Genomic DNA, 25536 nt, shown 5'->3' with positions numbered 1-25536 from the left:
CATGCAGTTAGTCTATCATTGATCGACAAAATGGCTTGTTAAAAATAAACAGATAAACATCTATATTCTGTTTTCCTTGTTGGAGTTTTATAATTATTTTATTCCAGCTCAAGTTACTTCCATCATTGGAATATACATTTTCAAGATGCTCCTTTAGGTTTTTGTACTTTTCCTCCATTTTGTTTAAATTCTGTTTATCATTTTTATTTGTCCAAATAAACTGAATTCTATATTTACAAATTACTCAGTCATTTTTAAAATAAAATTAAACTCATTAACGGGGCTTTATTGCATCCAGCTGAAGAAAAATAAATAAATAAATAAAAATCTTTATATATATATATATTTTAGGTTGCGGGACTGTTAATGTCAACATCTTTGAGTTTGGGTCCATTATTAGGAAACGGACTTGACAATGAACAACTTGCATGACCTATTTGCCCGTCTTATTTCTGAAAGAACAAGATTATTAGCTCAGAATTATGAGAAAGGTGCTCATGAATTGACGAGATAAGTATTGCTGCTAACCAGCCTCTGACCCTTCAACAGTGTTATATGATTTAAAGTACGAGGCTAATACATGTGTAGGCAACTAATGTTTGATTTCAGATGCATCATCTGTGAAAGAACGCCACATCGGTTTAACCGATCCTGGAGAAACACCACCATGTCCAGCTGATTGGAATGGGCTTTACGTCTGAACAAGGTGGTGTGTGGAGGTGTCTGCGCAACGTGGACAAACTAACAATGTCTCAAACCCAAATGATAAGCAGGCGGGATATGTTGAAATCAAGTATATTCTTGAAACTTTTAGAAATTCAACTAGTAGTATGAAAATGTGCTGTAATAAATAATAACTTTGCTTGCACTCGACATGTACTGTATGGGGAAGGACATATACTTCTGACTCATGCTCCACTTCCACTTGTTTTAAAAAGAACCAAACAACAAAAAGCTTTTGAATTATCAGTTTATTAATGCATTTAAGGCCACTATGGACTGTGCAGAGTCCATAAAGAGAGCAGACATAACCCATAAAGTCACACTGCCCTTGGTTGCTTCAGTACTACCCTGTTGTGACTGCTTTCCATTGCTGCTGAGCACACACACACACACACACACACACACACACACACACATCACACCGGAGTCAAATCAAACATGAAGTAGCTAAAGAAACAAAACATCAGGTCAAGTAATTGATGCAGAGTGTAGGTTGTGACTTTGGGAATAGAAGCTTTCTTTGTACATCTCAGCTCAGCAGATGGAAACTTGCATTTACAGTCACAATAAGTCAGTTTCCAGTTCAAAACAAAGACACTTCAGCATGCTTCCTAATTTCTAGATGAGCATGAGTATCATCTCCACATTGTGCTCCGTACATTCCCTCAGTAATAGCTTTGTTGCCATGCATATTTAGTCTTGATATAAGTGTGTAAGTGACCACGGGTTGAAATACTAGTATCTCGTGTGTGTTACTAAGGCCATAGGAGTTTAATTCACATCAAAACGATAACACCAGTATATAGTCATCTACTTATGAAAATCACAGGAAACCACTCGCACAGCTTCTCGTCCTTCTTCAGAGGACAAATACCACAAAGACACGTTTTCAGTACAGTTTGAAAGAAAGAAATCACTGATAATTATTAACCATCCTTTCACTAAATTAACTGGTTGTACATTTTGTGAAATCTGAATACCTGTCGGCTTAAGATTCTTGCAACGCAGAATTGAAATATACTACAAATATTGATAGGAAGTGAGCGCTACGGAATATCATTCATAAAGAGACACACAGACAGACACACACACACACACAAACACACTTTTTATCCATCACCACAGCTTTCCACGCAGTCGTCTTTGGTTTCAGCCCGTTCACCTGCCAGCACACAGCCACTCTCACCGGGTTAAAGGACCGTTTCCTTCTCTCGCGTTTACAATCAAATCTGTCAGAGTGGAGAGAAGTGAAGCGTGCAGAATAAGGGGCACTATAGTGGAAAGGAAACGGCAGACGTCTCCATGAGAGAACTGGCTTTCAGAGTCACATTGTGACAAAGATTGACAGAGTCGAGATGGAAGACAAATTTCTTGAAGGAATAAAAAAAAAAAGGAGATCAGAAAAGAGGAAGAATCTCGGCCCGTTTCCTTATTGACGAGCCTCCCACTAGCACAACAATATTGCTCAAGATATCGGAAACGTTTCACAGATGTTCCAGTTAGATTTCCCACCGTCGGCATCGTATGAAAACAGACTTGTGGGGTTTCGGTCCAAGATGTCCCAAGATGCTCTCGAAACACAAACAAGAACAACACAACCCTTCCACTTAAACCTAACATGCAAAATCACATCGTTCTCTTGTGATAACAGCAGAACAACTTCCATTGCCCACCAACAGAAGATCGCAGAGATCCGTCACGTTGTGCTTCGGGCTCCAGCTGTTGAACCCACTCGTTTGTCCACATGGATACGTTTGGCTACTGTACCCTGAGCTTGAAAACAGCAGCATTTACAATTCTCTATTCCTGGACCTGATGATGCTGCAGAAATGACTATTCTTGTGCAGAGCAAATGCTTTTTCCCCAGGTCATTTCTCAGCGATATGTATAGTTTAAGGACAGGAGACGGGCAAAAAGATACATTGTGAAGATTGACTCCTTATAAAAGTGATATGGGAGGAAGCTCGCACTGTTGAGAGATACATCTACATAAAGGAGATGTATAGTACTCTGCACATAACCGACATAAAGAAGTGTTGAGCAACACAGACTCCATCTCGATGTGAATCTCAAGCTCCTCTGAAGGCAGAAAACTGATCACCAAGACCTGCTCTACCTGATAAAAGGCATGTTGTATGATATCGGATATGCTGAAATGTTAAAGGCTGAACTGACGCTACAGAGAGGAACTGTACCTTTGGCCTTGGAGTACAGAACTTAAACATTTTCACTTTACTCTCATTCACACTGGAGATTCCAACGAACATGACAGGAGGCAAAACTTACGTGTACAGCATCCGCAACTTTGAAAACATTAGAAAGACTCGAGTCCGTCTTTTGATACGGATATAGACCAGCATCTCTGTGTAGGACCCCCTCTCTAAACGAGAGCCTGGATATGATATGTGCACTGTTACGTCAGAAGCAGCAACATCAGCGATACACAGATCTGTAAAGTCCCTTCATTCAGCACTCATTGTAGCAGCTTCACACACTCAACTGGAAGTAAGAAACTGTCTCCTTCACTTATGTATTCATTGGCATTGAGACAAAAAAAAAAAAAAAAGAGCTACTGCTCCATTAAACCCAATATTCTAAATAATGTAAGGTACGAGAAAAAAAAAAAAAAAAAAAAAGAACAAGCTTCTAAGGCATCACGAGGTTTAAGCAGCGACCACAGCGCTGTAGATATATAAACTCATAGAGTCCAATGTTTACCCCTCTCTCTTCACTGTGGCTCCCTCGGAGGAAGAATCAGCGATGAACAGGAACCGAGGAGGAGAGCGGTGACCATGGGGGAGAGGTTCAGGTCAATCGGTTGTATTTTTAACAAGTCGGGTGTTTCAATCACCCCGGTGTCCGCAGGCAGTCAATGTTGATTCTGCGCTGACTAACTCCTCCACAAACTGATGATGAATCTTTAATTGGAAAAGGCGATAGAGGAGAAAAACCACCATCCTAAAGCATGTTCAAACAGGATTATCCCATTGAAACATGGTTAGCGGCCCCTTAGGGTAGACTTTTTCTCTGCGTGGCCCTCTTTGAGCTTGGCAGGGGGTTTGGTGGGGCCTTTCGCTGGGACTTGGGCAGGTTCTTTGACCGCAGCTTTGGCAGGAGGTGGTGGAGGCGGATGGAGACCGGCCTCGGTGCCGATGTTGACGGTGATGTTGGTGTAAAGAGGCATGTACTGCCGGGAGATTGTCTCATATTCAGCGGTGTTCATCCCATCCGACTTCCAGGTCTGACGCGTCTTGGCCAGCATGTTGAACCTTTACAGGAAGAGCAAAGACAGAGCAGTGAATGATGAAGGCTTCCTTTGCATTTTACTGGTACGGTTTAAAGCTTAGCAAATAGCACCGCTTCTGCCGTTTATGGTACCTCTTTGGGTTCACGTCATTGCCTTTGTCCAGCTTGTGTTTAATCATCTTGTAACGGCCGACCTTTACAGATGGACGAGTGATGTACATCCCCCCCAGAGTCACTCTGAGAAGACGGGGAAACGCGTGTCAGTCTTTCAAACATTGATCCTGTATCAATAACAGACTTAAAATGATTGACTGAAAACCTCAACGTCTGACCGGCTCCAGATGCATTGTTTCCACACTGGACCGTCCCGTTGTTGGGAGCATCTGGCCGGAGCTATTCTCACCTGACTCCAATATCGTCGTCCTCTCCCCCCCAGCCCCAGTAGTTGTTGGGAAAGCCGTTCATCTTGAGGTAGTGCAGCGGCGTCAGAGCGGACACTCCTCCAAAGTACATCTTGTACGGAAGCCTGGAGAGGTTTGAAGTATTTTTGCATAAATGTAGAACACAGAATGGGCTACGGGTCGATCTGTGAAGAGCGAACCCTTCAATGGACATTCACAGACAGGAAGAGGACGTACTTGTAGCCGAACTTGTCCATGGCGATGGCTGCGTGCTTGGGGTTGGAGTCGCAGACGTACGTGTTTCGATCGTCTTCGGGGATGAGGTCCACATCGTGGAAGAAGAGACAGTTCCAGTCTTCCTCCTTCATGGCCTCCCGGAAACCCACATTCATCAGCTTGGCCCTGTTGAACGTGTAGTTTCCGGCCTGCGGAGTAAACAAAGGCACCTAATGTCAGAGCAGGCTGTGTGTCACACACACACTGGTCTACAAGTGATATGGAAACTAAATCCACTAAATGTCAAATAACCAGCAGACCTTCATATTTAAATTCTAATATTCCTAATATGACAATAATATGCACAATCACAAATCCAGCTCATGAGGTGTAAGAGATAAAATGCTGAGGAGCACATGAATCAATAGTTGCAAGCAGCTCAGGAGATTAAACCCTCTGAGCCACTCGAGCATTCTTATCCTCTAACATGCACGTCCAGCGACGTCCCACTAGAGGGCCCTCTTCCTCCAGCCTGAACTGTAGCGGATACAAAACGATGGACTCACACTGCATACAGACAAAATTAACCAGATGATAGCTGTTAATATCCAATAAAAATAAATTTAAAAAAGTGTTTCTACCAAATGTGAAATCTACATGAACCAAAGCACTAAGTAAAACATTACTTAAATCCCTTATTCCCCCGCTGCCTCTTCCCTTTGTGTATAACATGACTTGGTTGCGTCTGTGTCACCTGGTGAATGACGTAAATCCCATAGTTGAGCTGTTGCCGCTGCAGGAAAGGATGTAGGTAGTACAGGAGGAACTTGAGGTGGTGTTCTCTGTGTCTGTGGGGAATGATGATGGCTGTTCGGTGCGTCGCCTCACAGTCAGGCGGCCTGTAGCGTCCTCCGCGCACCACCAGAGGATTCTTCCTCTGAACCTCTGCAAGAGTGAGGCCTGACGGGAAGCTGACGTGGATCGGCCCACCTGTGGGCAGAAGCCGGTCCGGTCATTAGCAGTCGGAAACCAGATACGTTTAATGGAGCGAAGGCAAATAGTCTGGGTAGAGAATGAGAGGCTATGATTTGAATGAGACACGTGGGTTCAGCCGGATGTGTTTCGAAATATTCCAGTAAAATACCGACAAGCAATCACACTGGAAACGAGGAAGACATTCTTTTCGTCGACTCTTTGTCAAACCCGTTTCAGGTGGTTTCTGCTCACTTTACGGCTGCCTGACAGAATGTTCAACGACCTTTATTTGTTGTTTTAGTTTAAGACGACTGGCAGTAATGTGGGGACAAAGGGCAGAGCCCTGAAAACTAAGCCTGCTCTGACGGTGTCTCCCAGTCATACAGAGCAAACATTGCACAGGACCAGATTAGCACTAGTAGGAATCCTATCTTTCAGCCTTCTTCAGTGGGTGGAGTTTGTTCAGTTGTAATTTTCCAGCAAAGCTTTCCTCCATATGGGAACAATGGCTCAAGCAGTACAGAGCGGTCCTAACACGGATTATGCGTCGACCACTATATGATTGTGCATTGTTCTGTGAAAATTATGCAAGAAGAATTGACTGACAAAATTTACAATAAACCTTAAAGCTCGATGACACATGATGGAAATCATTCAATTTAAAAAAAAAGGACATCACTACTAATAATCTCAGCTGATAACTGGGGCCAAAATATCTTCCATTTGATCTGCTTGCTTGTTATAACGCTTCATCTTTGTTTGTTCACTTCCTGCTGTCTGCTATATTATTCAGTCATACCTCAATTACGTTTTTGGCAAGAATTAATACAAAAGATAGCCAATGCCCTTTGGCTCAGTTATCAGCATGTAGTGCAAAATTGCTGGCAAAGTTTTCCAAATAATACGGAGCCGAGTACTGAAATATTTAGAGCTCTAGTGCTATATTCATACTTCATACTTCTAGACCACATGTTAGAGAAGTATTTTCACTTTGGCATTTCTGATCATCAGCAACAAAAAGAAAATGTACCGTACATCCACTGTAAAACAAATGAAAATGTTGTAGTTTGTTCAGGTTGCATACCCTGCACTCGGTAAACCTCACATTACATCACCACATAACCTTGTTGCAGGCTGTATGCAGCCCATCAGAGAGCAGATGAACCACCACTAACAGGCAGCAGCTGTGAACTCCTTACACACGTTTGAGCTAAACGGAAAGTGTGAAAATAGAATTCTACTATTTACATTAAAAAATACACTTGAAGCAAAAACAAGTGCCCTCCCTCTGCTGGCTGTATACAACACAGCCATCACTACTGAGTGGAGTCTTAAAGATCCTCACATTTCAAATGAACAGAATTTAGCTTCATTAACTATTGATGGTTTCCCCGACAATTTATTTGCTGAGAGACCATCAGCTGCTCTCAGTAACTCATAGTCAGAAGGGAAAATAAATTAGTGATGATGTTATTCGGGGAAAATTGCCAAGCTTGTTCATAAATCAATGTATTTAGAGATTAACAGGCTGAATGACACAGAAGCAGACAGGACCACTCACCAATGAGAGGGGACGTCTTAGGGCAGTAAGGCATTGCGTCTCCATGGCCGTGGGTTTTGGATAGGTGGGAGAGGTTGGCGTATACGTCCCCTCCAGCGATGCCCGCCGCCGTGTGGTTGCGGCCCGACAAGCCAGTGGTGTCAGGCTTGCGGAAGATGCGGATGAAGTAGGAGACCCTCTTCTGGTATCCCTCTCGGGACAGCAGCGCCATGACCACCAGCTGAATGCCCAGGAACATGAAAAGGTAGCGCCATTTGGACTGGATACCGATCATGGCGACGGCTCTGCGTTGTCAAAAGCAACAAGAGTTTTGGGGGCGAAGGACGTGTAGAAAGTCAGCTGGCGGAACGTGACCCCTCGGTGATTTAATCCTTGGAAGTAAGTAAGTTATCCCCAAGAAGAAGCAAAATTCAGAAAAGGGACGGTTGGCTGGTGTTGTGGCCCACACACAAAGTCAAATATACTGTGTACCGACTCCAAAATATGGCAACAGCTACTGAATGTGACGGTTACTTTATGTTAAGTTACATTCAATGATCTGTGGCAAGATGGAGTATGAATATATAAGAAAAATAGACAAAAAGGCACTTTTGTTAGGCTGTAATTGAGAAAGACCACCAAGGAAAGGAAAATATAGAAAAATACTCTAAACCAAGAAAAAACTAAAGTATTGTCTAGTTTTCGGTTTTTCACTGCAGCCCACTATGTGGCAAATATCTCCAAAGTTGACAGTTGGTCCGATTTGTGATTGGTGTCGGGTGGTGATGCCAGTCCCACATCATGTACTTTCACCCCCATTGAATTCCATCCGTTGCCCCGTGAAGCTCATTCTTCTCCGGTCAAATAAATGGCAGCGTCAGTGTCTCTCAATCAACTCCCTCTCTTTGTGAGCTTTTATGCAGCTTTCTGTTCTCTCTCATGTGTTCTCCTGAGGGAGGCCTCTGCAACAACAACAACAGCCGCCGCCATGACAAAAGGGGAGCAAATGCAGCCGTATAGGCCCTATACTTTACAGAGGATTACACAGCTTCCATCGACTCACTGCCCGACTGGCTGGAGAGACGGGGGGGGGAGAGTTAAACCATGACCAGTGTGGGAGGAGTGGTCAGAGGGGTTGTGTGCGTGTGTGTTTGTGTGTTTGGAGAGTCTGGCTGAAAGAAAAAAGAAATGGTGGAGGAGAAGGAGGGAGAACTTTGATTGTTATTGTCGTATGATGATGCAATCCACAGCTCTGAGACACCTCCAGCAGCTCACTGGACCGACAGCCACTGGACTCGCTGGATGGACGGGAACAGGACCATTTGCTCCAGCAGCTCTCTGAAAGACAACACAGAGGAGGAGGCGGGACAGTTACACCGACTGATCCCCTTTTGGTTCAAACTGTTGACATCGGCAATTTTGTACTTACAGCAGAATGCTTTTCCCCACTCAAACTCAAATGACTTATTGTGTGCAACACAGGCCCAACAAATGGATTGTGTTTGTTTACATGGAGACTCAACAGCACAGTTGGATAGCCTTGATTAATCAGACCCAGCATGGGCTCAGTGCAGAGAGAGGCCTGCTGCCCACAGACGGGAGGCACCGCACCGCCGTGTGGATGTAACTCCGTAGTTTGAGAGCCAACAAAGTCCACGACCCTACTGCTGCTGCAACGTGCTGTTTGCAGACCTGGCATTAACCCCTAACCCCGCTCTGGTGCTGTCTGCTGCAGTGTGTCCGACACATCCTCAGTCGCAAATCAATTACTGCCTGTTAAAGAAGCCAGTCTAAGACCACTAATCCTAATCCCACTGAATGCTGCCAGACTGATGGAGAAGACAGAGCTAGACGAGAGCATCTCACCTACAGATCAGGAAAACAACATTTAATTCACAAATGTTAAGATTCTGAATCTTTGAAGAACTGTAATGCATTTGGATTCAACAGCTAATGTTTAAGACACACGGGCCTATATCATCTCTCAGGTGCTTTGTAAGACCAACGTGCACAGTTTTAATGTCAGTTATTTCATTCTTACTGAATCATTACGGTGCTGACATCTTCAGCCCTTAGAGCATGTCTAATTACAGGAAAACAACGCGTTAGTTTGCTGTAGTCTGTCAGTTACACTCTACAAACAGGTACACTACACACAGCATGTTAAGGGAGAGAGACAGCGCCACAGGGAAAAGAGCTCCGATAAGAGAAGGAGAGAAGGATGAGCGCCTACTTATTGCTAGGGTGCATTACGAGGGATTAATTACCACAAGTAGTCTTGATAAAGAGAAAAATACTTTTCTAATATACTTCCTCATGTTGGCATCTAGTTTTTAGAGCCAGATCTGCAATGTAGTTCTATAAATGATTATAAATTGGACTCAAATGTTCGTCATAACTGACAGGAAATGGTTAAATCTACAATCATGATTTACTACGATTGAAGCGTACGGCCTACTCGATCTACTACACAGATGGACTGATAACATCTGACAAACTTACTGAACTGTAGCGCTCGTATGCATTCTGATTTGACAGCTGACAGCGAGGACTTTCTGTTCAAGGATAATAAAAAGGGTTTTCCTCTGAGGGGATATGTGGATCATAACGGAGAGGAAAGCCTCTCGCAGATGATTTTTATCTGGACGCAGAACCGTGAGCAGATGGGAGATTGACCCCTCTCACTTTGCCTGGGCCCCATAGATTATGAATATGGTTCATAAAGATCCTAACATTAATGCTTAATCCCACAGGAGGGAAATTTAACTCCAGCGAAGTAATCTTTCTTAATAAAAAGGCAGAAGACTTTTTCATGTTCTTTTTTTATGCTCACTGGATAAATATAAACGATTAAACCTCATGTTTTCAACGGACAAAACATGGCCGACAAGATAAATGTGCAAGTTTGAGCTGCAACATTACTAAGCATCCATGCATGAGGAAAAACCCCAGAGAGGGAATCAAAACTTTCTACGACAAAGGGGAGAAATGATGAATGCGATTTGCTCTAGTGCTCGGGGGCCATGTCGTGCTGGAGCTGGCTCATACAGTCAAGAGAACTTGGCAGCAGGCATGTTCTCCAACAAAGCTCAGGACCGACTTAACACGCATATCAAAGAGATCCAGTGACTCCATTTAGAGGAATCTCTGTGTTCGCCAAAAGGTTAAAGAGCGAACCAAAGAGAGGAGAGGACAAAGCAACCTAAGGGGAGCATGAGAGCGCCCAACAGTCTGGTTACACCGCCATCATCTCTCCTGCTCCAATATCCTTCCTTTCTACATTTACAATTCAGAAAGCGGTACGTCTGGCATGAGATACTTCAGCACGCCAAAGCAAGCCTTTTTTCTGGTCTTGCTCCCAGCACCCCCGCTCTCCATTTTTCCCCTTCATCTCGCTGTGCAATGCGTGCTTTAAAGAATGATGGCACATAACAGCCGACAAATGGGACCTTTTCTATTCTGCCTATGGGGCATTAATACTGCATATGTCCACATGGATGCTTGCACACACATGAGTGAATGTGAGAAGAGCCGTGAGGGCTAGCATGGGGGGGGGGGGGGGGGGTTAGAATACAGAGCCAACGACAAAATGAAAGGGGATGGGGGTGTACAGTAGGGGAGCTATATTTAGATCATCATCCGGGGACTAATAGCTTGTGCACTGGTGTTGAAATGCTAAAGGAACAGCAGAGCACTCGTGCATAGCCATATCGGCCACAGAGGGAGATAAACGAGCAGCGTTTGAGTCTCTATTGACACAAACACCCGAGTCTTTTTTTATTCCTCTCCAACTGTCAAGGCGATCCATACCCAGACCTGCAGTATTTACACACAGATCCTATTATTTTGAACAGAAACAGTCATTTATTACCTGTCGTGGGTTACTTCACAGTTGGAGGTTATGAGCCAGACATTCCAGGCGCAGCTGGTTCACATCATACGAGCAGAGCACAGGGTCGAGATGTGGCCCAACCATGCTTGAGTGAAATGCTATTTCATAGTTAAAATTGGCTGCAACTATTTTAAAACTAGCATTTCTGTGAAGTGTTACCGCAAGAAAAGGCAAACAAAACCTATTAACGATTGGTTATTGATGTTTAAAGCCTTCAGAGGCAAGAGGGGGAAAAAAAGGGCCAAAATTTATGTAAATATTGACGGGAATGCTCAACACTCGTGCTCCAAATATTTATACAAAGAAAGTACAAGGATGGAAAAGCTTGCTACAAAACCTGGATTAGACTGCTCATCTAGTGAGGGCCTTAACCTCTTCACCCATCAAGCTTACACATCTGCCTAAGTGTGCCATCGGCTCTATACATGCCAGTCGACTGAGGGGGAGCGAGCGCTTCTCAGCCTTAAATGTGTGACCTTCCTGTTAAATATGCTAAACCCCCCCCTTCTACTGTTGGGTGGAGAGTCCATCAAATCCCGCTCGCTTTTGCACAGAGACTCACGTTAAGCTTTTATTCAGCGATTCAGCATAAAGCTCCTGCATGCTATGAGGACCAGTCATCCGACTCTCTGAAAAGCATTTATGCAACTACTGTAAGTCCAGATCTGTGGCTGCATAGAGGGCACAGGTAGAAATGAGTTTAACACAAATATCAGGTAGGAACAGAACTGTAGCCTGATCAGACTAAATTGACATTTTAATAAAAGATGTCTAGATTACATTGTTGAATCTGATTCACGAGAGATGAGATGTGAAAGTTGCGGTGCCCGTGAGACTGATGGACAGAGACACTGCTTCTAATCCCGCTTGTATTTCATGGGTTGTAAATAGAACTTTCTGTCTTAATTCATTTTCCACACTGTAGCAACAGACGGACAGAAGGGAAACAACGGTGAAGCGAAGGGACAGTCAGCGGGAGAGAAGCAAGTCGCAATAGGCTGATACAGCTGTTGTAGGGTTGCAAACAGCTTGTTTTTGCGCCAAATCAACTACGTACGCTTATTTGTGGCATTCATGTTCTCAGATGTATTGTAACTAATATGTTCTATAGATGCCTGTTGGAAGATTTGTATTAAATTAAGTTGGAAGAGAGTCGATTCAATATAAAACATAAACAAACTATTCTATTTCCTGACCCGTCACCATGGGGCTTGTTCCTGCTTTGCTGTGGTCCAGCCCCAAAAAAGAGACGGCTCTGTTCTTCCTCTTTGGAAGTTTTTGGCAGTTCACTACAACACCAGCAAACCGACGTAACGCCACAATTTCCATTACAAATGACAGAAATCCACAAGTGCAGCGTTTTGTAGGAAAAAAGTGTTTTCAATGAAGACAGCCATCAGAGCTTTGCCAAGAGCTGGAGACAATGTTTGAGGGAGGCCGCCGCCTCATAATTCTCCATGAAGGAAAAACCCCAGACTTCTTAAGATCTCAATTAATCATTAACACGTGTGAAATGGCTAAAAGTGTTAGGTCGCCAGAGTCAGATTATAAACACCGACACCAACCAATTAGCAAACTCACAGTGCCATGACTGAACGAGCTGGGTAACATTTACCAAGCACATAGAGCCGTTTACTTAAAGAAGCTTTAGTCCACACCCTGTTTGTCTATATTAAAGGAATGGATATAAACTACCAGGAGATGACTAAACGTATAGCTGGTCTCTGGCTTTATTTACACCTGGCATTAGAATGCGTCTCCACATGAATGCGATCGGATCACTTCCCTGCACTATATGCAAATAAACATGTTTACCAAAGGCCAAATGCGTTGTTTTTAACCCGCGGGAAGCCGCAATGCCCTTCTCATGCCTCGTCTGCCAGAAATTAAAAAAGGAGAAGAAACTCAAACAATTCAGACTCACTCGTAGTATTTCTCTATGTGCTTTTTCACAATGTCAGACGCTGTGGACAAAGTCACATGATCAGATCGCCCAAGACACATGTTAATGCCAAATGTCAACGGGGTCTCTCTTTTAGGAAAATTGACAATTGCATTTGGAGCACCTGGATTTCTTTTGTGTTAATCCTGAAAACATATTTTAAAGAATATAATAGTCATTTTGGTGTGAAAATGCACCGGATCCAAGTATTTAGTGGTGAGCAATTTAAATAAAAACTTTTACAATGTACAGGGCAAGGCTCCCCATATTAACGTCTGACTATATCCATCACTGATAAGAAATACATTATGAAAACCGGTGCCAGGCAGTATTAGTGCGATTCTTGGGTTGCCGTGACTCGACATGACTCCAACAGGTAATCAGCACCACGATTGGCATCAGAGCAGAACTGTGGCACAAAGTCTGGATTGAACGTATTGATATGCTCCCTCTGGAGATTTAACCTGGTTGTCTGTGTACATGTTCACCAGCAACAATCAATACTGTGTCACACGCACTAAACGCAACATTGACGATACTAAAAGACTGATTTGTTGTGTTGAAATAACTAAAAATGTGGGGAAAGAGGTAACTCAATTGAGTCTCCTTTCTCTCAGCTATGAAACAATCATGCTTTAGAAATTAATGATTGCATAGTATTATTATTCCTTTATTGCCAAAATAAATGAGATAAGGCTTGAGAATCCAGACTTTAACTTTTAGACTACACGGTTACATACAGTGGGTACGGAAAGTATTCAGACCCCTTTAAATTGTTCTCTCTGTTTCATTGCAGCCATTTGCTAAAATCAAAAAAGTTCATTTTATTTCTCATTAATGTACACTCAGCACCCCATCTTGACAGAAAAAACTGAAATGTAGAAATTTTTGCAAATTTATTAAAAAAGAAAAACTGAAATATCACATGGTCATAAGTATTCAGACCCTTTGCTCAGTATTGAGTAGAAGCACCCTTTTGAGCTAGTACAGCCATGAGTCTTCTTGGGAATGATGCAACAAGTTTTTCACACCTGGATTTGGGGATCCTCTGCCATTCTTCCTTGCAGATCCTCTCCAGTTCCGTCAGGTTGGATGGTGAACGTTGGTGGACAGCCATTTTCAGGTCTCTCCAGAGATGCTCAATTGGGTTTAGGTCAGGGCTCTGGCTGGCCCAGTCAAGAATGGTCACAGAGTTGTTCCGAAGCCACTCCTTTGTTATTTTAGCTGTGTGCTTAGGGTCATTGTCTTGTTGGAAGGTGAACCTTCGGCCCAGTCTGAGGTCCAGAGCACTCTGGAAGAGGTTTTCTTCCAGGATATCTCTGTACTTGGCCGCATTCATCTTTCCTTCAATTGCAACCAGTCGTCCTGTCCCTGCAGCTGGAAAAACACCCCCATAGCATGATGCTGCCACCACCATGTTTCACTGTTGGGATTGTATTGGGCAGGTGATGAGCAGTGCCTGGTTTTCTCCACACATACCGCTTAGAATTAACGCCAAAAAGTTCAATCTTGGTCTCATCAGACCAGAGAATCTTATTTCTCATCGTCTGGAAGTCCTTCATGTGTTTTTTGGCAAACTCTATGCAGGCTTTCATATGTCTTGCACTGAGGAGAGGCTTCCGTCGGGCCACTCTGCCATAAAGCCCCGACTGGTGGAGGGCTGCAGTGATAGTTGACTTTGTGGAACTTTCTCCCATCTCCCTACTGCATCTCTGGAGCTCAGCCACAGTGATCTTTGGGTTCTTCTTTACCTCTCTCACCAAGGCTCTTCTTCCACGATTGCTCAGTTTGGCTGGACGGCCAGGTCTAGGAAGAGTTCTGGTCGTCCCAAACTTCTTCCATTTAAGGATTATGGAGGCCACTGTGCTCTTAGGAACCTTGAGTGCTGCAGAAATTCTTTTGTAACCGTGGCCAGATCTGTGCCTTGCCACAATTCTGTCTCTGAGCTCCTTGGGCAGTTCCTTCGACCTCATGATTCTCATTTGCTCTGACATGCACTGTGAGCTGTAAGGTCTGATATAGACAGGTGTGTGCCTTTCCTAATCAAGTCCAATCAGTTTAATTAAACACAGCTGGACTCCAATGAAGGAGTAGAACCATCTCAAGGAGGATCAGAAGAAATGGACAGCATGTGAGTTAAATATGAGTGTCACAGCAAAGGGTCTGAATACTTATGACCATGTGATATTTCAGTTTTTCTTTTTTAATAAATTTGCAAAAATTTCTACATTTCTGTTTTTTTCTGTCAAGATGGGGTGCTGAGTGTACATTAATGAGAAATAAAATGAACTTTTTTGATTTTAGCAGATGGCTGCAATGAAACAAAGAGTGAAAAATTTAAAGGGGTCTGAATACTTTCCGTACCCACTGTATGATAGATTTTAAAAGGATCCAGTTTGGGACATTTACAGTTAGAGAAACAGCTAAAAAGACAAGTATTCAAACAGCCGAACAACTGGTCAAAGCTATTACTCAAAACTCATATTGAGGATATGTCGGTGTGAGCTAATTAACGGGAGTATTGCAACTGGTGTTTAATACTGCACATAGGAGTGAAACTGATCTGGACAGATGTGGTCAGCAGACCTCAAACAGCTCTTACACAACAGCATCATTTTTTCCTTTACTGGGCGGCCAAGACAGAGAAATATTCTTTAAACACAAACCAAAGGAAAACAGACTGACTGTGGGTACAAACAGTATTTGTATACACAAGCAGGGCCTATTTTCTCAAGCGCCAAACTAAGCAATGAAATAATGTGCAAACATGCCTCTGAGAAAAGAGGAGTCTGCATAACAACGCGTGCCAGCGTCCTTGTCATGGAAACCCATCCTGAGCCCAGGCCATTCATCGGGGGTGCAGCTGGTACATGTCTCTATGGATGTTCCCTCCGGTCCCACTCTGCTGGGACAAATCATCCTCCTCCTCCTCCTCCCTCCCACCTTTGGTTGATCAAGCTGTTTCCATCATGTAGCTAGAAACCAACCCCACCAGGGATATCCACGTATCCACTCACAGCTACTTGCAGACTTAGCAATGACAAACCATGGGGATAAGGAAACTCCCATGAGGCCACGCACAAAAACTGGAGCAACAAGTAACACAAGAAAGGAGAGGGTTGACACCAAAAGATCTTATAACACAAAGCCCATTCAAAGTCAAATAAAACTGCATGGTACCGACACCGACCCGGCCTTAAGTTGCTCCATGAGAAAAGGGTTGGGCAATATGGAGAAAGTACATCACGTTACTGTAATGCAGCTTTTAAAAACAGTACAAGACAACACGTGTGCTATATTACATACACAATCTAAGACGATAGCTAGTCTTGTATCCCCGTGATTATGGTGATTGATGATTTAAAAAACATCTGCAGTGTGTAAGATGATTGAAAAAAAGCATTGCTCATTTGCATACCCTGTCACAGGACTTTATTATAAAAAAATAACCTATTGCATTAACCTGCAATTACTATCAGTGGTCATGTGCAGAGGGGAAGCTTTTATTCTCTGCCAGTAATTAAGTTTCAGAGACGGTAAAAGTAGAGATGTAAGAAGAGGAGTAGTTTGAGCTAAGCTTGCTTTAAATTGCTCCAACTTATTGGCATTTACATCGAAGCTACTGGTACTTAGTGTCATTTACTACCACTAGTCATTGGGTACATTTGCAATCTATGACAACAAACTTTTAGAAAGATGAACATGAAAACATAGGTGAAGAATGGCAAGCCACATGACGCAATCAACACTCCCTGATAACCTAACAGTCGCCGTCATTAGCTTTAACTAAACCACGAGTAGATAACAAACATGGTTGTTTAGCCAGTTGTCAATAAAGTTATTACAAAGCGTTTCGATTGCGTCGTCGTTGTTCTTGTGGCACTTTAAGGTCAAACTGGAAGAGGCACGCAAACTTTTAAAGTGGTTTGTATAACCAACAAAAAAGTTTTGCATTTTGGTTGAGTAACGCAAACTGAGCTTGACATTTACCAGCGTTAGCTTTTGACACTGTAGGCTGTGTAAGTTATAGCTTCTATAGTTATCCAACGAAAAAACACAAAAAAACGGAGAAAACGTGTTTTTCCGTTGTTTCAGCGACCGTTTGAAGCGCTTATTAGCGTTGAGTTGGCATTACTTTGACGCTAAATATTTTTAACGGTTATGTGCGACGTCACCCAAAGCACTTTTTAGCACCACTTACCGTTAGTCTTGTAAAACTCAGTCGAGGAAACTCACCATCACGCAAACTCCCAACTACGACTGATCCTCGCCAGCTGTGTGTGTGTGTGCCGCGGAAGACGAGCCGAGCCGAGCCAGTCGCTGCGGGTTAAACTAGCGTTGGTTTAGCTGGCTAGCTAGCTATAGCAGCCACACACAGTTGTGTTTTCAGGTTTCTTTTTAGCGACATATTTAACGGTTTAATTCTTACCAGCCGGTCTGCCTTTGTCACTTTGTCCGGTTAAGTAGCCGTTAGCCGTTGGTATCCTCCACAACACCCGCCCTCCATTGCACGTCTGATATGTTCTGAAGTTGACGCCGTGTGGTCGCTCTGCTAAGCGGATGAACACAGTCAGCTTCTCCTCCCCTTCACTGGAAACCACAAATTACACCATGTGCCTACAAGAAAGCCCCACTTTCGTTTTAAAAACACGAGAAAATGATTAACACAGTGTTGTGCGTGGATATTCGAGTAGCGCAGCAGTACTAGTATAGTTAAACTAAAAGGGGTAGTGGTTTCTATTTAGTATAACGTCCCGGATTTAAGGTAGAATTAGTGGGTAATGTTAGGCCTGGATATGTTTATTCTTCAAAAATATAAAAACAAAAAATGCTGTACAAAGGCTATAGACACAACCAACACCAAGAGTCATAAAAATGAAGTTATTACGAGTAAAAGGAGGTTATACTACTACTACTACTAATAACTTTATTTATATAGCACCTTTAAAACAGAGTGCTTTGACAGACAAAGCAGCAAGAGCAAGGTGTTAACGTATAATAATAAATACATAGCTTAGATGTATGAGACTTGAAACTTTACCTTAAGCGTCAAAGATGAGTGACTTTATGCCTGAGACCCTGATGTGACCTGAGACTTCAAAGCCACACCATGATCAGTTTTTACCCGTTATATACATGAAAAATGACACCAGGCAGTGGGTGACTTAACAATAAAAAAAAGAAAGATCAACAAACTGATCAAATAACGTTTCAGGTCCGGAACTTACAACAAAACAAATGTTGACTAAGCTGGTCATGATTTTTAACATAATCTTTGTGTTGCGGGTTTGTTTCCGTTTGTGCATTCATGGATTCCTGGTGATTAAATTGAGTCATTGTTTGAATAAAGCCACATGTTCTAAAACAGGACCAAAAAAAACAAAACAAAACAAATTTCACATTCATACAAGAGATTATATTTCACAGTTAAGGTAAGTAACAATTTACATTTACTTATTTAATTTGACTTAATCTGTGCTGGAAAGTAACAACGTATATTTACTTCAGCACCTTACCTAAATACTCATACTTTACTTGAGTATTTCTAGTTTCTGCTACTTTTTTTACTTCTACTTTAATAAATGGTACTTTTTTTACTTCACATTTATTTAATAACTTGAGTTACAAGTTACATTTGCAGATTCAGATTGATAAAGGATTATAAAAATAGTATAGATTCCCCTGGGGGAAATTCTACTTTTGGTACTTTGATATACTTTGTAACTGAGTATTTCTAATGTTAGACAGTAGTATTGCATCCTTAATAACTTAGGTGTAAGGTCAAAGTAGTTCTTCCACCTCTGATCACATTCATATCCTTGCTAATGCCAGTTCTTATTAATAAAAGCCAAACAGAAATATAGTGTAATTACTTGACAATAACAATACATATAAAATCACTTTATTCTGTGGCTGCCTGTACACTGACTCTGCTCTTGCTTGATGTTTTTGATGGGATAGAGATATAGAATGGCTGTCCAACCACATCTGTATCAGCTATTTCATCCCAGGCCCTCCGGAGCTCAAACCAGCAAGGATGCTTTGGTGTCAGCCTTGTGGCGTAGACTCTTCCCTGGAAAGTACTTTGGTCCAAACCACAGGCTGGATCAAATCTTTGTCGAGATATCCCACTTTCCAGACCTGGCAACCCGGCCACTCGGTCAATACTATTTTGACCAGGTCACCTACAAACTTCCTACCAGAGACCAAGTGAAACACAGGTGATTTCCACTGTAATGTTTTACATCAAGTCATATTTGGGGGGGGGGGGGGGGCACTCCCAAACCTGTAAAAGGTTACCTTGGAACTTCTGATCGGGAATAATCCATTTTTAGATTCTCTCGTTTCTTCAAGTTAATGTACGACAGTAAAACCTGACCTGTTCTTCAAGGGCCTTTGGACCTCGAAGGGAGTGTTCAGATCTTTTGACGTGGGCTTGTATGGCGGTCAGCACGCCTCCTGTTCAGATAAGAGCTATATCCGTCTATGCTCTCTTCAAAGCCACAACTTGTGTAACTTTGGTGATTTAGAAACACCCAACCCATCTACGTGGATGACAAAGGTCATATTTGCTGTGTAGCTTTGTCTGCAATTCGTTTTTTCCGGCACTGATATTTGGACGCTGTACTGAATGGTCTTCCCCCCTCTTGTGGCCTGAAGGGAGAGCTGCAACCTCCAGCTGCACTGTTTCGACTCGTGGGCCGACTTAAAACAAGAGAGGCAGAGGGCCACGGAGCGACATGGCAGACTGTGTTTAAGCACCAATCGTGAAACCCGGCCCAGCACCGGCATCCGCCTGACTGGACTGGGTCAACTCCAAAATCCAAACACTGGCAGGAGTATATCCACAAAAGAGTACATTTATATGATGTATGGCCACAGCTGCTAACTGCCAACAATCTGAAGCTTTTGTCTCATTGTCATAAATACAACCTGTTTTATTAGAGAAATGAACGTTGAGCATGTGTCTGATGTGATACCAGCATAGATAACACTTTAATGTGTGTGTGTGAGGTATTGGTTCATATTTGAAAAGTAAATATTAGGCTAATACACAATTAATTCACACAGAATTTACCATCTACTTTAGCAAGTGTTTGAGTCGTTGATTTTAGCAAAATGTTGCTAGCAGGATAAAAGAGGTAATCTTCAATTAAAAGTGATATATTTCAAGGCAGAAAAACAACCACCATTTACATTGTATTATTGAAAACATCTTTAATGGATATTTTTATTGTAACGTGTTCTTAAGTGAGTACATATAGATACAAATGTTCTATCCTAGCTACAGTCAGGTCCAGATATTGTTAGGAACCAGTAGAGTGCCTGTACAAAAAGCACTTCTTCACATAGTAGTGTGTCTTCTCAAGGCTGACAGGTTGATTCTGACATTAGGCCTTGTGCTGCAGTGGGGAAATTTAGTCCAAATATCAATGTCAGGGACTGCAAATCCTCAAAAGACACACTGTAGATACAGACACACAGACGTAAATGAATAACAAACGTGTGTGTGTGTGTGTGTCTGGACACCTTTTTTGTTTTTTTACCCCCCCCCCTCCCCCAAGAAGTATTTTTTCTCTCTACTTGTAGAACTCGTGCTCCTGCTCGTCCTTTTTGATGACGGTCTTGTAAGCTTTTTCGAAGTCTTTGGCCAGGACGATATACCTGTTCTCACGCACTGCCAACATGCCAGCCTGAGACAGCAGAGGAACAAATAAACAGAAGGAGAACATCTTAAAAATATATATTTATGATTATACACAAAGTAAAAGATAGTTTTATTTTTTCTCCCCGTTCCTTTTCATTTTGCACTGCTCTCAGAAAAAGAAAGGAAAAGGGTTGGGGTTGGGGGGGGGGTAAATCAACAGATAATTAAAGCTCTAGCTCACCTCCTGGCAGATGGAGTTGATATCGGCTCCAGAGATCTTGTCTGGTCTGGCCACATCTGTACATCAGTTAAGGACAACTGAACAATACATCAAAGCAACAGAACGTCAGAGCGGAGATAAAGATTAGTGTGCAAGTCAACACTCCTATAGATAAACATTATAAAGTTAGATTCTTACATCAAGTTACCAACTGATTATATTTCATTTTGTTCCATTAATATACAATATCGTTAAATTTAATATTTTGTACGAAATAAACTGGTTTTATGTCAACACAAGCTCCACCCTGTCGTAAGGTTTACAGCGGTAACGATATGCGATTTTAGCATCTCTGACATTTAGCCAACTTCTCATCATGAGCTCAATAACTACCGACCCAAATAGACCGGTTAAGTACTAGACTAACACATGTACCACCCAGTACTGCACACACACATTAATGTAAACACCACTTCAACGCGTTATTGAACATAAAGGATACAGTCCTCCAGGTCGACCTCCTCAGAGAGATTCATTTTACTGGTGATTGTGGAGAAAACGAGACGTTTCTGCCGGCGGTCGGGCAGAGGGAACTCGATCTTTCTATCCAGACGACCAGGACGAAGCAGGGCCGGGTCCAACGTGTCTGCTCTGTTGGTGGCCATGATCACCTGAGAGGGGATTCAAATGTGAGCATGATGGTAAAAATTCAGGCATAGCGTGAAATGAGGGGGGCATTTGGTTCCACATAAAACGTTTGCTTCTGGACTGAGCGCACATATGGTTTTTTCATTGAAATTTATGAAGTCGGAACCCCCCTAGAAATGTAATTATTAACAGACGAAATACTCCTTGAATATAGCAGCCACCTTCTTTATGGACTGAAGGCTATTTTTGTGCAAGTCTGTGCTGCATTTCCTTGAAAGCAAAAGTCCATTTAAGGTTTTGAAGATTGACAACATGCTTGCTAAGGGGAATGAATGGACAGAGGGCACAGTGAATGAAGCTCAAGCTCCATCAAGAGCTTTCTCTGACAGGTGGAGTAAGTTCACCTTGACATTGACGGTCTGGTCAAAGCCGTCCATTTGATTAAGCAGCTCAAGTAAGATCCTCTGCACCTCCCTATCAGCTGCAGAAAAAGAGAAAAAACAAGGTCAGACGGAACATTTTTTACCACGTTGTTAATGCATTTACAAGGATTTGATCAGGGAAACGACAACATTTTAAAATCAGAATCTTGACTTCAATAAGAAAAACTAGGGTACCGTTTGTCCCTAAAAGAGAAAACTACAAACAATACAGTAGTTTGTCTACATGTTCATACCTCCAGTCTGCGCATCAAAACGCTTCGTGGCGATGGCATCGATCTCATCAATGAAGATGATGGCCGGAGCATTTTCCTTCGCCAGCCGGAAGACATCACGCACCATACGAGGGCCTTCACCCAAATACTTCTGAACAAACTCAGAGCCCACCACACGGATGAACGCCGCTGGGGACAGAGCGATTGGACAAAGATTATATCTTCTATTCACTATGGATACTCCTTATCAATATTCCATAACTAAAATACAGTGTCTTTGTTGTTTTAAATAATGACATAATATGTGGTTTATGTAAACATTAAGGGGGAATTGGCTTTTTGTCTACTTTGAAATAAAACAAGATATCTCAGTACATTAACACATGAAGGTCTCTCATATGGAGGACTTACCTGTAGTGTGGTGCGCCACAGCCTTGGCCAACATGGTCTTGCCACAACCTGGAGGTCCGTACATAAGGACACCCCTGGGTGGGTCAATGCCAATCTGAAGAAAGGAAATAGACCAGTTAATGTGCGTCTAGTGCGGGTTTTCCAAATTTCTATAAGAGCAAATTTGTGTTATTTCACAAGTGAGAGGGTAAAATCCCTGAAAAGCATTTGTTGTCGATGTAAAAAAAGTCAAATTTCTCTAGAATATCTGACCTGTTTGTAGAGCTCAAAGTGTGTCAGTGGCAGCTCAACAGCTTCTCGAACTTCCTGCTTTTGAATGTCCATACCACCAATGTCAGCATACATCACATCTGGCTTTTGGTCTGGGAGCAAAAACACAGCGAAAAGGGAAAGTTACCTTTGTGATTCAAACATCGTCAACTTCGTACAAGTAGTCTTCTGGTGGCAGGGAGGACGAAATTAAACGACGACTTGTTTCTGTCCCTTTGGATTTAATAATCATGACTGTAGAATATTACATTCATGTATTTTTATCAGATTTATAAAATAAATTAACCACCAACTGATCAAGAATTCAGTGGTTGAACTGCCGATAGTAAAATCTTCTGTGACACTGGTAGAAAAACTTCATCTCCTCATCAGACCACGGCCGTCTTTGTTGAGGAGCAATTAAAACCGAACCAGAGAACCTCCGGTAGAAAGCGGTTGTGAGTGCTTTACCTGACGTCAGCATCATGATGCTGCTGTCAGCTTCAGGAGGGAGCACATCCACCAGAGCGTTGCTGTGCTTGTGCAAAGCCACCGAGGCGTTGGGCTTCAGCAGCTCTCTGTCGATGGTGCTCAGGATGCGCACGTAGTAGTTGGACCCTGAGAGCAGAACAAGGGAACAGAACTCATTACTGATTTAGAACTTGTACTCTACTCTGAATAATTCAAATTTGACAGCACATATCTTCTAGGTTGTCTCTCAAGACCCAAGAACACGATAAAGCATTCAAATACACAGCATGATTGCCGTTTCATTCATTTTTAATTATCTGCACTTTCTGTTTTACAATCTATTTTCAGTCAGTCTTTTTGTGCTTTTAACGCACACTTTTTTGTTATCCATTTATCTCTTGGAAAGTTAATGCTCGTAAGAATTTAATTGTTCATTCAGTACAGAAAGTACCCTCTTAATATTAAGCTTGACATTAACTTGTGAACAAAATGTCAGCCACAATATGAATATCTGTGAAAAGGACAACACACAACAGGAAACCACAGATTCTTTTGCAGTGTTTTTGAGTGCAAATTAGACCATTTAAATGCTATACCACAAATCTGAAATTTCCTCTTAAAATGTATCATAGGTCTTATTATACATAGATTTGTTGTCACTGTTTATGTTCACAGCTGTCCATGTACCACAGGTAACATTTTTTTTTAATGTTACCTGTAGTGGAGCCGACAATGGCTGTGTTCTGGTCAACAGCTTCCAGGAACTGGCCAATGACAAGCGGGATGCTCTGTATCCTCTTCACCTCCTCCTGGGCATGGAGGAACTCTTTCTTTAGGTTCTTCTGTTCATCTTTGATGTACTCCTCCTGCACCTCCAGGAACTCTAGCTCCTGCTGCAGCTTCTGCAAACGCACAACAAAAAGGAAAGACGGGTGAGAGCCTGCTGGAGATGAAAGTACCACACATCTGCTGGCTGCAGATCATTGACCAACATTGGTAACGTGTGTGTGTGAACATGAATAGTAGAACCACTAACAAAAAAAACTGCTCATACTGAACGCTCCACATTGTATCTGATTTCCTTCTGTGAGGTTAAATATAAGTAGTCACATAACACAAATGTATTAACAGGTATCAGACCTTGTATCTGCTGTAGAGGTCCTCAAGGTCTTCTGGTTCTGGTGCCAGGAAAGAAAGACCGGTCTGTGGTCTGGAGGTCAGTATTGCAGGCATCTCGTCCTGTGAAGGGTGAAAGCATGAGTGACATAAAATGTTAAACTATTATATTTAACATCACACGTCAACGAAGAGCTTGTACTCTATTTCACCCAAACAAACAAGAAAATATATATTCATGGTAATGTCACAGACTACTGAATCTTACAGAAACTTGCAGATAGACGACAACTGTATGCTCGGTTATTCCCTTGCACCTAGCAAAGACAAACAGTAGCTTAGCTAACGTTCCCGTTAGCTCGTTACCGGCTAGCTTACTTAAACTACTTGTAAAAGCAAAAAAAAAAATATATAAAGACCAATAATAATAACAGCAATCTCACATCAATATTTGTTATGTATAGCTTTATAAAACCATCGTCATCGTAAGCCAATCAATGTGCTCAAGCTCAACAAACATCAGGCTAACGCTAGCAGCTAACTTGCGTGACAGAGCAACTAACGTTAAACCGAATAGAGAATGAATTGGCAGGTTTACATTTCGGCTGCCATAACAAGCTAATGAATAGTGAAATACTGCGACAAACACCCGAGGAAAGCAATACTCACACACTTAAATTCACAAAGGCCAACCAAAGAAACTCTGTCAATTTCTAAGAGAAAAAACAGGAAACAATCTCTCTAACTCATACCGGGCTCTTTTCCACAGCTACGATGTCCTCCATGTTGAAATATGCCTACCGTCTGACGTAATGACGCAACACGTTGGCAGAGGGGTTTTATGGGTAATGGAGTTCATCTCTGTGTGACAGGCAATTACTTGTTTTCTACATAATGACGATATGCAACAACAAATAAAATAGTGTGCTTAAGTGATGGTTTGAACATTTAAAATACTTTTAACGTCGCAAAAAACATACACTTTATAATTATTTTGGATTCAAATTACTTTTGTAATGTACAGCTCTCTCATTGTACTTGTACTTTAACTTGTACTTATTTTTTATCATCTTAATTATTATTAGATTATTGTTTCCTGACTTGAAGATTTTAACTTCATATTTTTTCTGTTCTCTTGCCATGTTTATTCCTTGTTATGTGGAAAAGTACTTGGCGATAAATA

General features: G+C 42.2%; 2 protein-coding genes and 1 long non-coding RNA gene across 4 annotated transcripts; 1 reads left to right on the top strand and 2 right to left on the bottom strand.

Annotated features, from left to right (window-relative positions):
- Positions 1 to 956: 956 nt before the first annotated feature.
- On the bottom strand, positions 957 to 17517 carry LOC142965605 (beta-1,4-galactosyltransferase 3). The gene is made up of 7 exons (XM_076106624.1): positions 17365 to 17517; positions 7123 to 8439; positions 5341 to 5576; positions 4608 to 4795; positions 4373 to 4495; positions 4102 to 4206; positions 957 to 3992 (listed from the first exon to the last, which is right to left on the bottom strand). Exons 2-7 carry the CDS (start codon positions 7394 to 7396, stop codon positions 3722 to 3724), a joined length of 1197 nt encoding a protein of 398 aa, XP_075962739.1. The 5' UTR covers positions 7397 to 8439; positions 17365 to 17517; the 3' UTR covers positions 957 to 3721.
- Positions 16805 to 21300, top strand: LOC142965606 (uncharacterized). The gene is made up of 3 exons (XR_012957712.1): positions 16805 to 18367; positions 18897 to 19156; positions 19596 to 21300. It is a non-coding gene; the product is annotated as an uncharacterized LOC142965606 (long non-coding RNA).
- Positions 20134 to 25196, bottom strand: psmc4 (proteasome 26S subunit, ATPase 4). Of its 2 annotated transcripts, none has more exons than XM_076106622.1 (11): positions 25106 to 25196; positions 24378 to 24476; positions 23953 to 24139; positions 23238 to 23384; positions 22770 to 22879; positions 22518 to 22611; positions 22128 to 22295; positions 21856 to 21932; positions 21306 to 21474; positions 20825 to 20880; positions 20134 to 20629 (listed from the first exon to the last, which is right to left on the bottom strand). In XM_076106622.1, exons 1-11 carry the CDS (start codon positions 25136 to 25138, stop codon positions 20516 to 20518), a joined length of 1254 nt encoding a protein of 417 aa, XP_075962737.1. In that variant the 5' UTR covers positions 25139 to 25196; the 3' UTR covers positions 20134 to 20515. The 2 variants fall into 2 exon arrangements, with proteins under 2 accessions (XP_075962737.1, XP_075962738.1); XM_076106623.1 differs by having other exon boundaries at positions 25023 to 25151.
- Between the last annotated feature and the right edge of the window lie 340 nt (positions 25197 to 25536).

The sequence above is a fragment of the Anarhichas minor genome, unplaced genomic scaffold (assembly GCF_050575085.1).
Source record: "Anarhichas minor isolate MPS153535 unplaced genomic scaffold, ASM5057508v1 ptg000035l, whole genome shotgun sequence".
In the NCBI taxonomy this organism is placed as follows: Eukaryota; Metazoa; Chordata; class Actinopteri; order Perciformes; family Anarhichadidae; genus Anarhichas; species Anarhichas minor.
This window is presented reverse-complemented; position numbering and strand designations above follow the sequence as displayed.

Excerpts from the sequence above, each read along its gene's own strand:
- LOC142965605 (XM_076106624.1), bottom strand. The coding sequence starts at position 7,396 with ATGATCGGTATCCAGTCCAAATGGCGCTACCTTTTCATGTTCCTGGGC. Across the intron at positions 4,796-5,340 it reads GGATTTACGTCATTCACCAG|GCCGGAAACTACACGTTCAA; the intron begins GTGACACAGACG and ends TTTACTCCGCAG. Across the intron at positions 4,496-4,607 it reads ATGGACAAGTTCGGCTACAA|GCTTCCGTACAAGATGTACT; the intron begins GTACGTCCTCTT and ends AAACCTCTCCAG.
- psmc4 (XM_076106622.1), bottom strand. The coding sequence starts at position 25,138 with ATGGAGGACATCGTAGCTGTGGAAAAGAGCCCG. Across the intron at positions 22,612-22,769 it reads ACTTTGAGCTCTACAAACAG|ATTGGCATTGACCCACCCAG; the intron begins GTCAGATATTCT and ends TCCTTTCTTCAG. Across the intron at positions 22,296-22,517 it reads TGTGGCGCACCACACTACAG|CGGCGTTCATCCGTGTGGTG; the intron begins GTAAGTCCTCCA and ends CTCTGTCCCCAG.